The following is a 16,503-nucleotide window of genomic DNA, read 5'->3' as shown; positions in this document are numbered from 1 at the left end:
CTTAAGATATTTTTTTTTTTCAAACACTCAGTCACATGCTTCCTCTCTAGAGGAATATCGGAAGAGACAGTCTGTTCTTAGGAAAAAGTTGCACAAGTTTTCACAAACACCAAGTATTTTCTCCTGCTGGTTTTACACAAACTTTAGAAACACATCTGAAGTTTCAGGGATGTTAGGAATACGTAGGTGGTCATTCCACTCTATGAATCAAAATCACAGAAAAGTTTGCTAAGACCTTGATATTCTAGGAAGCAAGCTCTCCAGATAGAAATAAAGGTAGTGGTGTAACGATGGAGTGATCACCTTATTTCAACAAAATTCCCAGAAAAATCTCTCACAGTCAGGAAAATAAAAAAGTGGCAATGTTACTGACCAACTACTAAGAATAGCTAAACTTTTTATCTTTTTACAGTAGAGAGAATTCACGCTGAGGGAGTTCACACAGTCAACTACCCAGCAAAGGGCTTGAACAGGTTCAAAAGAAAGAAGAGTTCCCAGCAGACATGCACGTAAGTGTGACTCCACTGCAGTTATGCAAAGTAGTCACAGCAACCCCTTCAAATATAAAACATACATCAACTTTAAGGTGTGCCTTAGGTCTTAAAATTGCTATGCCACTTCTAAGGCCACCTCCCCTTCCCTTTTATTCTGCCATCCCCAACAGTAATCTTAAAAGTTACCTAAATTTTAAGCTACATAACATTTATGTTACGTCTCAGTTCCTGCTAGAAAAAAGTAAAAATTCAAACAATATGGCTGTCTTGACGTTACAATAGAATCAGTCACTGACTGCACTGTCTTTTCTATAATCCTAACAAATCCTGGAAAGAAGATTCCTATTTTCAGATGGAGTTTACCAAAGTTAACTGTCAAAGGGTTCTGTTGGGATATCCAAGGGTTGTCTTCAATTATCTAATGTACACTTAAGGTATTCAAGATGACTGAGGGCAGACTGTTCTCAGAAGTACACTGGGAAAGGAAGTGAGGCAAAGGACCCAACATGCTGCAAAGTAAGTTCTGATTAGAGAAGGTAAATTCTTTACTAAAAAAGTGGTCAAACAGTGGAGCAGGTTGCCTAAAGAGGCTGTAGAATCTTCAGCCTTGGAGATACCTGGAAATCCGCAGTAGAAGGATCTGAGCAAACACACACAAGTTCAAAGTTAATACTACCTTTGGCCAGGGCATGGAATTAGATGAGCTCCAGAGCTTCCCTGCAACCTAATTTAATCTATAATTTTAAAAACTAGGAGTCTTTTTAGGGTATGGATGCTAAGTTTTGCATCTGGGAACAAAGTTTATTAATCAAAAGAGGAATTAAATGAAATTAGTTCAGGAGTCTAAGCAAAAAGAAACTGAGTCAAGTCTCCACTGACCCAGCCTCTGACTTTCAGCAGCAGGTGAGAAATTCTCTTTTCAACTATGTAACACAAATTTTAAGAGAAAGGTCCAGTGTTATCTGCCCCATTTTCCTAGAAGACCCCCCTCACCAGCCACTGCCTCTTTCCCTGCAGCTCAGCACGTTTTATAATTTGAGGCAAAAGAATTTTTTTTGTGTGCTCTATAATTGTATTATTCTCCCAAAGAACTTACCAACAATTTCTACTAACAACTTTCTAGTTCAGAAAACCTAACTGGGTCTTCACTTACCGATCATCTACTAACTCTTGGAATACAAGAAAAGTACGTACTAAGATGTTTCTTTAAAAAATTGGCACATTACACCTTTATTAATTTCATTAGGCAGTGACAGCAAAAAAACCCAAGAAAGTTTGATTATAATTGTCCTAAATCCACATAACATACTGAAAAGTAACATATCACGCTGCTTTTTCAATCTAAGGCACATTAATGAACTCCACAAATCCACATGCGTCTAGTCTCACGGTTAAGTGAAAGAAATCTTGTTTCCTAATGTTATTTTATAAAATAGAAACATTGCACATTTAACAATTCATCACGTCAAGCCATATTTAGATATCACTGTAGGTGGGTAATGGGAAGCTTGCTGTAGTACCCTGGGCCTGTCAGGCCTACCAGTAATGAGCACAAGTAGGAAGCTCATCATTGTTAGCATTCCAGACTAAGATCCTTACATGAGCAAGGAACAGAAAAACATACCGGCGTACTTCCGCCCCCTTGCGTGGCAAAGACACCAGCCTTGCCAGCAAAGAATTCCCCACCACAGCAATTCTCTCTGAGGCAGGAACAGCTAAAGTCTTCCCTCTTTATCACCTGCTTAGCCGTATGTGGCAAATTTTCCCTCTGCGCTTTGTTCGTTTTGCACTAGCTGCATTTAACTGGAAGTTAATTGTTCTTCTAAAATGCTTATGCTCACAATTGTTTTCACCTGGGATCCATCAAACATTCCACAGAAATGCAAAGGCAAATTCTATTACTGACATAAACTTGCCAGCAAATTAGGTAATACACGGAAAAGAATCAATTAAAAATATGTATTTGTAAAAAGGCCTTCAGGAGAGTCCTCATCTCACAGCAGGTCACAGAATTTTGTAACGAGACACGGGAAGCACAGCGGAAACTACCTTCAGATGAGAGAGTAATCAGGAAGGACTGGGAAGCTTCAGAAACACTTCAACTGGGTAAGCAGCAAAACAATGGCAAATTAAATTCAAAAAGGTAGAAGTCAAGCAATTCAACACAGGAAAAGGATGTGCTGTATTTCAGGGATTCTGAGTTAGCTAAGAGGGTCCTGCAGCTCTGTGTGCTGTTGCACCCTACAACATAAGTAGGACGTGAGGTTAAACAGAACCAAAAAAAAAAAAAAAAGTGATACGTTTTTTGTATAACCTGGATTTTAAACAGTCCAACTGACAAACCAGAAAGGTGACAAAATCCATACATGTGAAAAGGCTCAAACTGACAGTGATTGCTTGGGGTGGCGCAAGAATATGAAAAAAAATACAGATTAATCATTAAATTAATTAAGTTCAGGAGCGATGAGTTTGGAGATGTATGAAGAGTTACCTATCAAGTAAGGAAAGCTACAGAAGTCACTGGAAGGAATCACTTCCTTTCACGGGAAAATACTAGAGAACTTGGCTAGACTGCAGACGTGCTTGTCTTTTTAGTGTACAAACTAGTGGAGACTATCTAGTTATCCAAACTAACAAAACTGAAAGAACTTTAGGCAATGTCTTATATTTTAACTCCTATTCCAGAGCAGCCTAAGCTGACAACTAACAGTTGCTGCAATTCCACCACATCCCCCTTCCACCACCATTACCCCAACGCTGCTCTGCAGCTTCACTTCTGTAGGCTTCAGCAGTCAGACCCTTCATTGCTCTATTTCAACACATTAATCCAGGGGGAAAATACTTTAAAAATAGTAGTTTTCTGAAGACTTAAAGCATTGAAAGAAGCAGCTAAACAAGCACAAGAGTGGGAGGGAGCACAATCACTTGGCAGCAAGCATATAAATTAGCTTACACTCCCATGAAACTCCAGTTTTAGATCAGAGAAGCAGATCACTTATTTGGGGGAAGCAAAGTAATTACATTTTTGCTAAACCTTCAGGTCCCAGCCACTGTTACAGATAAGACAGCATACTAGAAACATCTGAGACCATGAAAATGCTTATCAGATTAGCACACTTTGCTCTGTGTAACCTTTCGAGGTACTTTTCTTACTATGTTCTTCTGCTGTTGGGAAGGGATGGAATGGGGTGAGTGATTTAAAATATGGGGAATATGAGAAAAGAAAAGAGAAAGACATCACAACCACCTAGAGGGCAGAGAGGAGGGTGCACAGCAAGCTCACTACCATGGACTTCAGGAGAGCAGACTTTGGCCTCTTCAGGGATCTCCTGAGTAGAGTACCATAGGATAAAGCCCTGGAGGGAAGAGGTGCCCAAGAAAGTTAGTTAATATTTAAAGATAACCTTCAAGCTCAGGAGCAATGCATCCCAACAAAGAAGTCAGGCAAAACCACCAGAAGGCCTGCATGGATTAACAAGGAGCTCCTGGACAATCTCAAACACAAAAAGGAAGCCTACAGAGGGTGGAAGCAAGGACAGGTAGCCTGTTAGGAATACAGAGAAATTGTCTGAGCAGCCAGGGATCAGGTTAGGAAAGCTACAGCCCAGAGAGAATTAAATATGGCCAGGGACGTCAAGGGCAACAAGAAAAGCTTCTACAGGTACGCCAGTGATAAAAGGAAGACTAGGGAAAACATGGGCCCTCTCCGGAAGGAATAAGAGACTTGGTTACCCAGGATATGGAAAAGGCTGAGGTACTCGGCCTTTTTGAGGGTTGTTTTTTTTGCCTCAGTCTTCACCAGCAAGTGCTCTAGTAACACCACCCAAGGCGCAGAAAGCAAAGGCAAGGACTGTGAGAATGAGGAACCCCCCACTGCAGGAAAAGATCATGTTCAAAACCATCTGAGGAACCTGAGGGTGCAGAAATCCATGGGACCTGATGAAATACATCCACAGGTCCAGAGGGAATGGGTGGATGAAGTTGCTAAGCCACTATCCATCATATTTGAGAAGCCATGGCAGTCCAGTGAAGTTCCCACTGACTGGAAAAGGGAAATTTTTAAAAAGGGGAAAAAGGAAAAGGAGGAGCTGGCGAACTACAGGCCACTCAGTCTCACCTCTGTGCCTGGCAAGATCATGGAGCAGATCCTCCTGGAAACTGTGCTAAGGCACATGGAAAATAAGAAGGTGATTGGTGACAGCCAACATGGCTTCACCAAGGGCAAGTCATGCCTGACAAATTTGGTGGCCTTCGACGACAGGGGTACAGCATTGGTGGATAAGGAAAGAGCAACTGACACCATCTACCTGGACTTGTGCAAAGCATTTGACACTGTCCCACACAACATCCTGGTCTCTCAACTGCAGAGACATGGATTTGATGGATAAGGAATTGGCTGGATGGCTGCACTCAAAGACTTGCGGTCAATGCCTCCATGTCCAGGTGGAGACCAGTGATGAGAGAGGTTCCTCTGGGATCGGTACCGGGAACAGTGCTGTTTAACATTTTTTGCTGGCGACATGGACAGAAGGATTGAGTGCATCCTCAGCAAGTTTGTCAACAACACCAAGATGTGTGGTGTGGCTGACATGCTGGAGGGAATGGATGCCATCCAGAGGGACCTGGACAGGCTTGAGAGGTGGGCCTCTGCGAATCTCATGAAGTTCAACAAGGCCAAGTGCAAGGTCCTGCACATGGGTCATGGCAATCCCAGGCACAAATACAGGCTGGGAGGAAAACAGATTGAAAGCAGCCCTCAAGAGAAGGACTTGGAGATGTTGGCTGATGAGAAGCTCAACATGTCCCAGCAGTGCATGCTTGCAGCCCACAAAACCAATCGTATCCTGGTCTGCATCAGGAGAAACATGGCCAGTAGGTTGAGGGAGGTGATTCTGCCCCTCTACTCCACCCTGGTGAGACCCCAGCTGCAGTACTGTTTCCAGCTCTGGGGCCTCAGCACAGGAGAGACATGGACCTGCTGGAATAGGGCCAGAGGAGGGCCACAAAGATAACCAGAGGGCTGGAACACTTCTGCTATGAAGACAGGCTGAGGGAGAAGGCTCCAGGGAGACCTTATTGTGGCCTTTCAGTACCTAAAGTGGGCCTACTGGAAAGACAGGGTGGGACTCTTGATCAGGGAGTGTAGCGATAGGACGAGGGCTCATGGTTTTAAATTGAAAGAGGGGAGATTTAGATTAGATATTAGGAAGAAATTCTTTACTGTGAGGGTGGTGAGGCACTGGAACAGGTTGCCCAGAGAAGCTGTGGCTGCCCCATCCCTGGAAGTGTTCAAGGCCAGGCTGGAAGGGGCTTTGAGCAGCCTGGTCTAGTGGGAGGTGTCCCTGCCCATGGCAGGGGGGTTGGAACTAGATGGTCTTTAAGGTCCCTTCCAACCCAAACCATTCTATGATTCTGTGATCTTGCAATTGTTTTGCAGTATGCATTCCCATAACTTCTACCAAAGCTTTCTGTATTGATCTACTCCCTTCCTGCTTCCAGATGAAAATCAGATTTTTAAAAAAAGCTCTAATTCTCCGCAAACTAAGACATGTGTGAGTCCAGCTGGGAGGCTAACACTTCAAGAAAGAGACAGATAGTAACTACGCTTCTGTAATTAAGTGATACCAAATGTGAGGTAAAAATCCATTTTTGCCAGTTTTAACACCCATCAAAGTACACGTCCTTTCTGAAGGCCAGTCTATCAAATGGTTTAACTACTAAGAAATTCCAGCTGCATGTAAGGAGCCTTTTCCATTCAGAAGCTTTTCTACTTGACATTGCCACCATTTATTTGTGACCTCCAGGAAGCAGGGAAACACCCCCCATTTTATAAAGAAAAAAAATAAATTCATATACCACTTGCTAATAATTTTGATACACATTTTTAGGCAGTTTTACTCTTTAATGCAGTGATTACAAAAACCTCTACAAAAGCCAGACATCTCAAATCAGGCACCTAATTCATTAGCCTTCTAAAGAAAAGAAAGCCTTTATCTTTACTTTCAGCTAACACATTAGAAAAAGGTTTTTTCTCATTAGCAATGAAGTACTGCGCACACAAGAAATTGTAATACTTACTGTCCAACCTCTGTCCCTCTCTGAAAGACTGTAATGCAGATGCATAGTTTTTGGTATGGTATTCACCTAACCTGACATGAATAAAGGAAAACACAAGGAAACAGTAATTACTTTTCGATCTAATCGACATTCTGAAGATCACAACATCCTTAGTTTACACACTATATTGGTTAAAATTACACATGTAAGAATTTAAACCGACAAAGAGGTGTGTATTTGAAAAGGCCAGGATAACGTCAAGGTAAACACCCCAAACTAATTTGCTTCTTACAACCGCAGCTTTATTATGGATGGGTTATAAGCAGTATGGCATTAAATTTATTCATTCATGGTGTTGCAAAAAGCCTGTATAGAGCCATAATCCAAATGCTAATATTGCCCTACAGATTATCACAATATTACCAAAACACAATATATGATACATACCCTTTTCTAAGGAGAGCTACAGCATTACTGGGGTTGAGTTCTAGGGACTTCTTTGCATCTGCAACTGCATCTGTTGGAAGTCAGTTTAAAGGTGAGGAACATAATAACATCTTATAAAAAGCAGCAAACTGCGAGTCTTTTAGTAGTGAAAATTTTGGAAGGTGTACGATGCTAGCTTTCTTAAGTTGCACACAAATCACACTGAATTAAATCCAGCCACAGCTGCTACGGGTGAACCCTTCATTCAGCTACAGAGCTAGCTCTATTTAAGACAAGGCATGACTTAGTGAAATCCTCTACTTAGATCTGAAGTGTGAACCTGTTTGTTTGGTTTTTGCTGTAAAAAAACCAAATAGACCAAATCTTAAGTTATTCAGTTAATCTTTTTCCCAGGCATTATTCAGTTACCACATTCCTACCATGACAGGATTCAGTCTCTACCAAAAACATAAGGATGGAAGATGCTTACAACACAAAACTTAAAATCTGCCTAATAACTCTGCTTAAAAAAAAGGTGCCAAGATAATACTAGGCTAAAATCAAATGGAAAGCTGGGACTGCAGAGAACCCAATTCATTGCAAGTTTTGCAGAAACAAAACAATCAAAAAAACCTGTAAAATTATGCCCTAACTGTAGAATCAGCATATTAAGTTACAAATAACACTTTCTGCTACTACTATATTTGGCTGCAGATTTAAGATATCTTCTGTACAGAACATGTCATAATATACTTGTAAGAGGATTCTCAGTGTTGTCTGAAGATGTTACCAGCATATTTCTGTAGAAGGATATGAGCATAAGCTCGTTGACAATAACATTCGGCATCATCTGGATTCTTCTCCAAAGCTGTTGTCAGTTCCTGTAAAGACACATCGAAAAACATGAAATGGCACCTCAGAAGTCCCCTGTCAATTAAGAGACTTTTCAGAAGAAAATATCCTAAGTGGAATGACCGTTTACCTGTCGCTCAGTTCTCACTCACAAAGCTTAAGCGTTAAATCTTGAAGTACAAGGAACCTGCTAATTGTATCAAATTCAAGGAGCCTGTTTTCAAGGAAACAGGACTTTCAGCTGCCTTAAACATGAAGTCTTAACACACACATGATCCTCCATATTCCAAAGACCTTCCTACAATTCTCAGCATTATTGTACAGAAATCTGCTGGATTTGAGGAAGTACTGCAGGATCAGGACTTTGGAAATCAACATGCAGTGTGTCAAAACACTTGTATGGGGATAACACACTCAAAGCATTGTAACACATGATGAAATACCACATTACACGATATTACTGAGCACAGGAAATCGTTCCGATTTATGCTGAGCACAAAAACAGGAGAACAAAAGACTTATGCAGCACAGGCCTCACAGGAAATATTGTTGCACAATGGAAATAAGCATTAAGTAGTCCCTTGCTAGGGGAATCACTGGGTATACAGATTGAAATAATAATAGTATGCTCACTATGAGAAAAGTTTATGACTTTTGCATAACAGAATAAAATCACAATGACTCGATGCACACACCTGGAAAGAGCATCTGCAATTCCCCCCTTATTAATGAGATAAGTTCTTCTCTTCGCTAGAAAACAGTAGGTCTTCCAAAGCCACTAGAGTACATCGCTAAGTACAGTAACTCTGTTTACTAAGTTGACTGGACCCCTACTCAGAATTTAGCAAGCTCGAGGGTGGCTAAGATACAGGCTTCAAACCTGCATGAATATTAGTAGAGTGCAGCTGCCAGAACACTGTCCCACCAAGACAGAGAAAAAGAGCAGAAGGACCTGCCTTAGTTTTAATTCAGATGAGTACCTTGCTCTGTTTCACAGCTGTCACACAAAACACGCCAACTAGGAGTTAAGTGGCAACAACAGCTTTTTTTTAGCAGTAGCATGAGTTTTTATTAGCATAAAATACAAATAGGTACAGCATATGCTTCTAAAGCATTTGGGGTCTCTAAAGAAAGTGGCAAGAAGTAGACAGTTGTAACCAGCAACACTTGATCAAATTATACAGATGCCCTCTTAAGATTTAAAGCCATGTAAAAGCAGTCATTACAGAAATATTCATGGCTATAGGTACTCCACACGGGATGGACATGACGTAACACATATAATAAAATAGGTGCATATTATGATGAGAGGTGAAGTACAGCTTTTGATCCTCAAAACCAAGCACGGTCTGACTCTGATACTGAACATTACGGGCACTTCACAAGCAGAGTCACTTCTGTGACAGGTCACCTCTCACTCCAAACATTAGTTCCTGTGATTTACGCTGATGACAGAAGCCCTGATTAGAACCACCGCACAACATATGAATGGATTCCTCTGCAGAACTAGCTCTCACACCAGGAAAGAAAAGAAAACAAGAAACAAACAAAAACAAAAACCAAAACAAACCCAAACCCAAGCATCCTGAAGAGCATGAAACTCACCTCTTCGTTGGCTTTTTGTCAGTAAGTTGTGACATCTCACTCACACACATGCAAAGTTACTCCTATAATACAGCTATTTGAGAAGACAGCCAAGTAATACTTGACGAGCACCACAAACTCCATATTATGGACATGAGCAACAGTCACTTAGAACAAGCTTAGACCTAGTCTTCAAACTCTCAAGTATGTGCTCTCTACATGTTTTTACTCTAAAGGCCCTTACCATGCAACCAAGTTGCAAACATATTTCTAAATACATTGGGACCTCTCATGTCCCTCCATGCTCATGATAAGGAGTTTGTGTGAATTAAAGGTATTTTCGGTTTTTTGAATCACTAGTGCCTGAATCTAAGAGGGTCAGCACCCTTGTTTCTCATTTGGCAAAACACCAAAACAATGAATGTTTGTTTTAACATACAATTCTGATTGTCTCCAGAATCATCACCACTTGCATTGAAGATTAACTAGAAAACATCCTTATTCCACACAGTAAACTATTTTTTCAATTTAAAATGCCAAAAAAGTCATTAAAAAGTTTACAGCTTTATCATTCAGATGGTATTTAAAGATGGATGATGACCTTTCAGTTGTATCAGATCCAGGTGCAGAAAGCTGAAGCATGCTCTCCAGGACTTAAAGGACTTAAGAGTCCTGACGACACAGAGCAGAAATGCCATGCCACGCTTCAGGCGTGGAAGCATTACACAGCACCATTTATAGGGTATCATGTCCTAGATTAGAAATATTAAGCACGTGAGCTAAAAGACCACACCTAAGGTCGTGCAAACATGGTGTACTACCCGTAGACCCAAGCTTCTAAGTCAGCAAAACGCTACATTGCACTACGGGACTTGGCAGTTCAGAGATTATCAAGCACAATCTGCCTACTCAATTCAGTATTTTTCAAAAAGGCTACACAAGTGACACCAGTATTACTGTATCAGGTATTAAGTATTGCCCACAGAATGTGTTACATATTGTTTTGAAGCACTGAATGTACAGAGAACTGAAATATAAACTAGAAAAGCAAAGCAGCTCTGTAAATACAGAAAAAAACCTAAATGCACATTCTGATAGTATTCTTTAATACTTCGAAAGGCCTTTTGGTGTTGGGGTTTTTTTTGGTTTGTTTGGTGGTGGGATGGTTTCTTCCCCTCCGCAATTGGAAAGACTTGGTTTTTAGATCTTAAACTAGTTTTACTATGCCAAATATATTTGTTTATTCCAAATTGCTTTTTAGATATCGTTTATCTTCTGAAAAACTTTTACAAGCTACATCCTAAACCCCAAAGAACTTTCAGCTTCACCATTTTCCTTATGGAATGATAATTCAGCATCATCTTATGCTTCTGCCACCTACTCTACTGAAGCAGAACTAACCCTTTACATCCTCCCCCCTTCCAAGTACGTTAAATGGAAATGCTTATCCACCCTCCAGTTCTGTCTTCTCATTAACCCTCTGTTTTAAGTAAAAACAACCTTTGAAAGCACGTTAGTAACTGTTAATGGGTAAAATCATAGAACAGGCCAGGCTGGAAGGGACCTCAAAAGACCACCTTGCCCAACTTTTTGGGGGAAAGGCCCAGGTGTGGTTATCTAGCACCCTGTCTAGTTGCGTCCTGAAAATCTCCAGTGATGAGGGCTCTACCACATCCTTAGGGAGGTTGTTCCAGTGAAGGGCTGTTCTCACCGTAAAAAAAAATTATTTCTTACTTCGAGATGAAATGAAATTCAGTTCTGTTCCCCACAAAATATAGAAAGAGGAAAAAATATAGATCTGGGGAGAATAAAAACTAATGAAGATTGAATACATTTCTCCAATAAACTTGGGGCTTTTTTTTAAACTGCAAATAGCAATCGATTTAGTTAACTGAACCACCACCTACACAGAAGAGAAAGTTTAGGGTTGGTTTTTTTTTTTCGTTTTTGCAACGCAGGTAACACAAGTATTTTGACAGAAGGGCGCTAATCCGAACCATTCTATGATTCTATGAACTCCTCAGTAGCCAGACCTCACCCCAAAGGGGCTTCCAAGGGAAAATCTGCCAGACACCCCCTCACCCCACCCCCGCTCGCCTCAGCCCTTCCCCTCGCTCCCACCAGCGGCACCGCACCCCAAAAGACCGGGGCTCCCGCCGGTACCGCCCCCCCCTCGGCTCCCTCCGTCACCCCCCGGCTGGGCAGGCCGACAAACTTCACACAGCCATGGGACAAGGCTCACCACCCCCGAACCCCCGCCGGCCCGGCCCGGCTCGGCTCGGCCCGGCCCACCCCGGCCCTCACCTCCACCGCTGCCGCCGGGTCCCGGTCGACGTCGCCGTCCGAGAACCTGCCGAGGAAACACAGCGGCGTGAGAGGGCGAGGCGGGGGCGGGCGGAAGGAGCGCGGGGTGAGGAAGCAGCGATGGGAGCTCACCGCGGAGGGGACGCCGCTCCCGCCGCCGCCATGGCGCCCGCCCCCCCGGGAAACTTCTGGAGCCGCCGCGGCACCCGCGCGCCGAACCCCAAGGCCGCAGCCGCCGCAAGGCCTGACGGGATGCGGCCCTGCAAGCTCCTCCCGCGCCTCCCCGGGCGAGGCGGGGCTCAGCCGTAGCTACCGAGGCAAGCGCGCCGCCTCGCCGTAGAGTTGGAGGACCGGCCGTGGCAGAGGGGATCCCGGAGCCCTTTCCGCGCGCCTCTTTTGCCCCTTACGGCAGCCCTGAGGGAGATGATGGTGGCGCCTTCACTGACGAAGCTTGCTGCAGGGCTTCCCAAGCAGGGTCCGCGCAGACACGGGGGAAGAGCGGGCGGTTGGCGAAGCCGCGCAGCCGCCATTTGGAGTGCGAGCCTGAGGGGAAGGGCGAGGGGGTGAAGGCTGAGGCCGGCCAGGAGGCGCCGGGCTTGCCTGAAGCTTCGGCGCCGCCTCTCGGCCCAGCCCGGCGGGTGCCGGCGATCGCCGCGCCTCAGCGAGCGCCGCCGGGCCGCTCCCGCCCGGGCGGGCCCGGCGCTGGCAGCTTGAGGCCTCCTTCCGTCCTCCTCCCCGGGCTGCCTTCCGTGAAACGCCTCAGACAGAAAAATGCCTTTTTTTTTTTTTCTCCTCCGCAGCCTCACACGCCTGCAGAAAAGAACGGCGGCCTCATTTTTTCCCTTTCTGAGTCAGCAGCGGCTGGGATTTGAGATGGCGGGTTGTATTCGGCCACTGCCACAGGCACAAAGGCATTGCCCAAACTCCGCTTTTATTATTTATTCCAGCTTCTCCCATCCTTTGTCCTAGTAAGGATAAAAAGTCTTTTTAGAGCACAAGTCTTGTGAGGAGCGGCTGAGGGAGCTGTGGTTGTTTAGCCTGGAGAAAAGGAGGCTGAGGGGAGACCTTCTCGCTCTCTACAACTACCTGAAAGGAGGGTGTAGAGAGGTGGGGGTCGGTCTCTTCTCCCAGGTAACAGGCGACAGGACAAGAGGAAACGGCCTCAAGTTGCACCAGGGGAGGTTTAGATTGGATATTAGGAAACATTTCTACACCGAAAGCATTGTCAAGCATTGGAACAGGCTGCTCAGGGAAATAGTGGAATTGTTGTCTCTGGAGGTATTTAAAAGACGGGTAGACATAGTGCTTGGGGAGATGGTTTAGTGATGTTTTTTGTCCAAGTTAGGTTGATGGTTGGACTAGATGATCTGAAAGGTCCCTTCCAACCTAGGCAATTCTATGATTCTAAGGAGAACTAGAAGTACAGATACACCCGGCTGGCAGACTGGAGTCTAAGGGACATGGGAAGGGAGTGATTTTCATTTACTGTTTGTTACACAACCGAGTCTGCTGTTGGAGACACTGTTACCGTCTGCTGGAGATTTTCTCTGCTTCTCCAAGTGATACAAACTAAGCCGACAAATCATTTTTCCTTTGTAATAGTTGCATCTATGGCAAGAGGTTTTGTTGTCAAAGTTGTAACCTTAAGGAGTGATTTTTTTTATTATTTTTTTCAGGGTTCCAGTAAATTGGCAAAACAACATCCCTGCTTTTCAAAATGTCAGTCAAGCGTTATCACATCAGGTTTCCTAGTATTATGAAATACTTGTACTACAGGAAAAAGTCCCTATTTTAACCTGAATTAAAAAAAGCTATCCTCCCTCTCCAGTGCTTTCCTCAATCTGAAATAGCCCTCAGGATGAGAACTGTATCAGATCAGCATCCTTCATGCTTACCCACATTCCTAGCCATATTGCCAGCCCTCCCCAGCAGCGGGGAGCGCTGCCAGATAAACAAGCCCCGGTCAAGCTGGCAGCTTCGGTGTGGGTATGCCCAGCCTTCCTGAAAATGGGGTGAAACACCTGGGATTTGCAGGTGGAAGCTTGACTGCATGGGAGTCAGAGGGAAGAAACATTGACTTAAGCAGGGTGTTTTCAACTGCCAAGAAACAGGGCGGCTGTGGCAAAGAACTGCTCGTTCCATACAGTTTGTAGAGTTACATGTATTCAACTAGACCAAACTATCTCTGCCTAGTTCTGCTCCCACTAGTTTTTCTAGTACTCATGTGCTTATCTTTAACCTTATGAACCAATCCATAAAACTCCTAACATGAATTCAATCATAGAAAGTCATATTCCCTTTAATTTTACATTCCATGAATCTTACCAGGCATCGTATTTATTTTTAATTCACCTTCTGTTGAGACATTGCAATATGCAAGGTTTTGAAGCCCTAGAAGTTTGGGCCAACGGTTGTGTTATAGGAGCTACAAAGACCTTTGCAACGAATGGCACTCCAGAATGACATTCAAAGCTTTGAATTGTTGTCTGTAACATATTGGGAAGTGACAGAAAAGGAGAAGTTTAAGTCCCATTTCTGAACTTAGCTCAACTTTCACTGGAGCTACAAAAACATACAGTACCGCTATTTCAAAGGATACCCAGGGCATGTTGGGTGTGTTGGAGTCTGTTCAGAAGTGATTTGTGAATTGCTCGTGTCCCACCACAGACCCACACTGATTAATGACACTGTCCCGTTCCTCAGTGTATTTTGGTTATTTATGATGACCATCAAAACACTACAATAATATAAAAAACATTTCAGAGTAAATACAGAAAAATGTTTTTCCACTTGATTTATTTTCATAATAAACCAATTAAAAATACAAAAGACAAGGACCCAAGGTTCAGAGGGCTCCATCATTTAAAAATTTGTCTTTAAATACAAATTCACTCTGTAATATGAATACATATAACATTAGACCTCTAAACATAATGATCTTATTTGCATCTATCAAAAATTTGTTTGGAAACAAATTAGCTGAAAAAACTTCCTTGTGACATTGAATGTACATTATTTACAATCAAAAAAAGAACTCTTAGCAGTATTAAACTCCAAATACCTGCATAAATTTATATTTCATTTCCCTCCCCCCTTACAAAATAATCTGAAGTAGAAAGCAAGATTGTTAAGCTTCATAGTTGCAAAATGGCATGAAACGCTTGCACCTGCAGTGATGCTGTTAGCTTCTGTAATTAAATATATTTGATGTTTTCATATAAAATATAGACATGGCATTGTCCAGTACTGGAATAAATGCGTACTCTCAATAGGAGTGTATATTCCATTTTGCACGCACAAAAAGCTTGTGCTGCAAAAAATGCAAGAAGATACCTGGTTATCAAAGTCTAAAACTGGTGTAAATTCACCAGTATGAAACAAGATACTTGATCATAAAAATTCATACACACGGAATGAAAAGGTCCCACTAAAAGTAACTGTTGCTTCAAAAGTTAAGTGATACACGTACGGATTAAACAGAAAAGGTTATAATAACATTACTGCAAGGTAAATCAGTGACAGACTGAAAAGATACAGTAAGAAGTTTGAAACTTTGGCCAACAACCTCAGGAGAAAGTCTTCATAGCATAAAAAGCATGTTCCTTCATGCCTGTATTTTGAAACATAAGTAATATATACTTTTATTTGTATGATAACATTTAGCAATTAATAGAAAATCAAAATCCATTCTAAAGCATGAATTCTAACAATTAACTGCAGAAATTAAGTAGCTTTGCAACATCTTGCTTCAGAATCAAATCATATATACATAACTGAAAAAGGTCCCATCACATTTATGAAAATAGTCATCCACAGGGTCTTTTTTTTTTTTTCCCTCAAATTTATTAATACGAATTGGGTTCCAATGGCTCATTTTCTTGCTTCACTTGCACGTTAGACGGGAAACCATTCGAACTGGACACTACCATCACAAACGGTTGCTGCTGGAATCTCTGCTCCGACTGCTCGGCATCATCTGATTTGTCACTGTCGTCTTCTTTTGCCGCTCCTTGTCCGCCGACCTGTTTCGTTTCTGGTGCTTTAATGACTGAAGTGATCACCGTGCCCGACGGATGAGCCACCACCTGTGAGCTGCTCGGCGAAAACGTTACCACGGGGGTAGTGGCACTGAAGGATGGAGACGAAGCCATGTTGACTGTTCCATTGCAAATTGTCTGCACGCTGCTGGTGAGCACCTGCTGAACTTGCGCTGGGCTCAGCACAATGGAGGAAGGAGGCGAGACTGGCTTCTGAGACTGCAGCATGACGTTTTCTTTAAGAACCGTCATGGGTTGTGAAGTAGGAATGGCTTGTAAAATGAATTTTTGGGGCGTTGTTGCTGAGGCTGGATCCGTGCTGGCTATCACTGTCGTAAGAGGCACTGTCTGGAGTGTTACAGTATGCAGCTGCTGATTTCCAGGAGAAACAACCACTGGAACTTGAGTTGGAGTCTGTAAAGTCCTATTAAGATTAGAAAAGATTATAGGGTCAGAACACTTCCACGCTGAGTTTTGAAAAATAATTACAGATTTACTATTGAAAAATTGCTTGTCATCATAAACATTTCATTTACCCAACGGTTCCAGAAGAGGTAGCAGTCACCCTCCTAATAAAACAAGAACTGGACCTGACCCCTGATTTCAGCAACACAGTTCCCAAAGTAAAGGTACCCAGCACAAACGCTACTACCATCGCCAAACTGAACAGCCAGCCTTTGAGACGTCCTGTAGTTCATCAGAAAACCTGGAAATCACATCCAAGATCTCCTTTTCAAGCATCAACCAAC

The 16,503-nt window shown here is 42.9% G+C and overlaps 2 protein-coding genes across 6 annotated transcripts in view; both read right to left on the bottom strand.

Annotated features, from left to right (window-relative positions):
* Positions 1 to 12,000, bottom strand: part of SUGT1 (SGT1 homolog, MIS12 kinetochore complex assembly cochaperone) — a 29,711-nt gene extending 17,711 nt beyond the window's left edge. The window contains exons 1-5 of one of the 2 annotated variants that reach the window (XM_063335121.1): positions 11,850 to 12,000; positions 11,718 to 11,763; positions 7,768 to 7,858; positions 6,999 to 7,068; positions 6,573 to 6,643 (exon numbers count right to left, since the gene is read on the bottom strand). In XM_063335121.1, the coding sequence (XP_063191191.1) occupies positions 6,573 to 6,643; positions 6,999 to 7,068; positions 7,768 to 7,858; positions 11,718 to 11,763; positions 11,850 to 11,881 (310 nt within the window). In that variant the 5' untranslated portion in view covers positions 11,882 to 12,000. Of the gene's footprint in view, positions 1 to 6,572; positions 6,644 to 6,998; positions 7,069 to 7,730; positions 7,859 to 11,717; positions 11,764 to 11,849 lie in introns of both variants that reach the window. The other variant, XM_063335132.1, reaches the window with a different exon arrangement.
* A 2,509-nt stretch (positions 12,001 to 14,509) lies between these two features.
* Positions 14,510 to 16,503, bottom strand: part of ELF1 (E74 like ETS transcription factor 1) — a 95,040-nt gene continuing 93,046 nt past the window's right edge. For all 4 annotated transcript variants that reach the window (XM_063335071.1, XM_063335078.1, XM_063335097.1 and 1 more), the window contains exon 9: positions 14,510 to 16,178. In XM_063335071.1, the coding sequence (XP_063191141.1) occupies positions 15,563 to 16,178 (616 nt within the window). In that variant the 3' untranslated portion in view covers positions 14,510 to 15,562. The remainder of the gene's footprint in view (positions 16,179 to 16,503) is intronic.

The sequence above is a fragment of the Chroicocephalus ridibundus genome, chromosome 1 (genome assembly GCF_963924245.1).
Source record: "Chroicocephalus ridibundus chromosome 1, bChrRid1.1, whole genome shotgun sequence".
Classification (NCBI taxonomy): Eukaryota; Metazoa; Chordata; class Aves; order Charadriiformes; family Laridae; genus Chroicocephalus; species Chroicocephalus ridibundus.
This window is presented reverse-complemented; position numbering and strand designations above follow the sequence as displayed.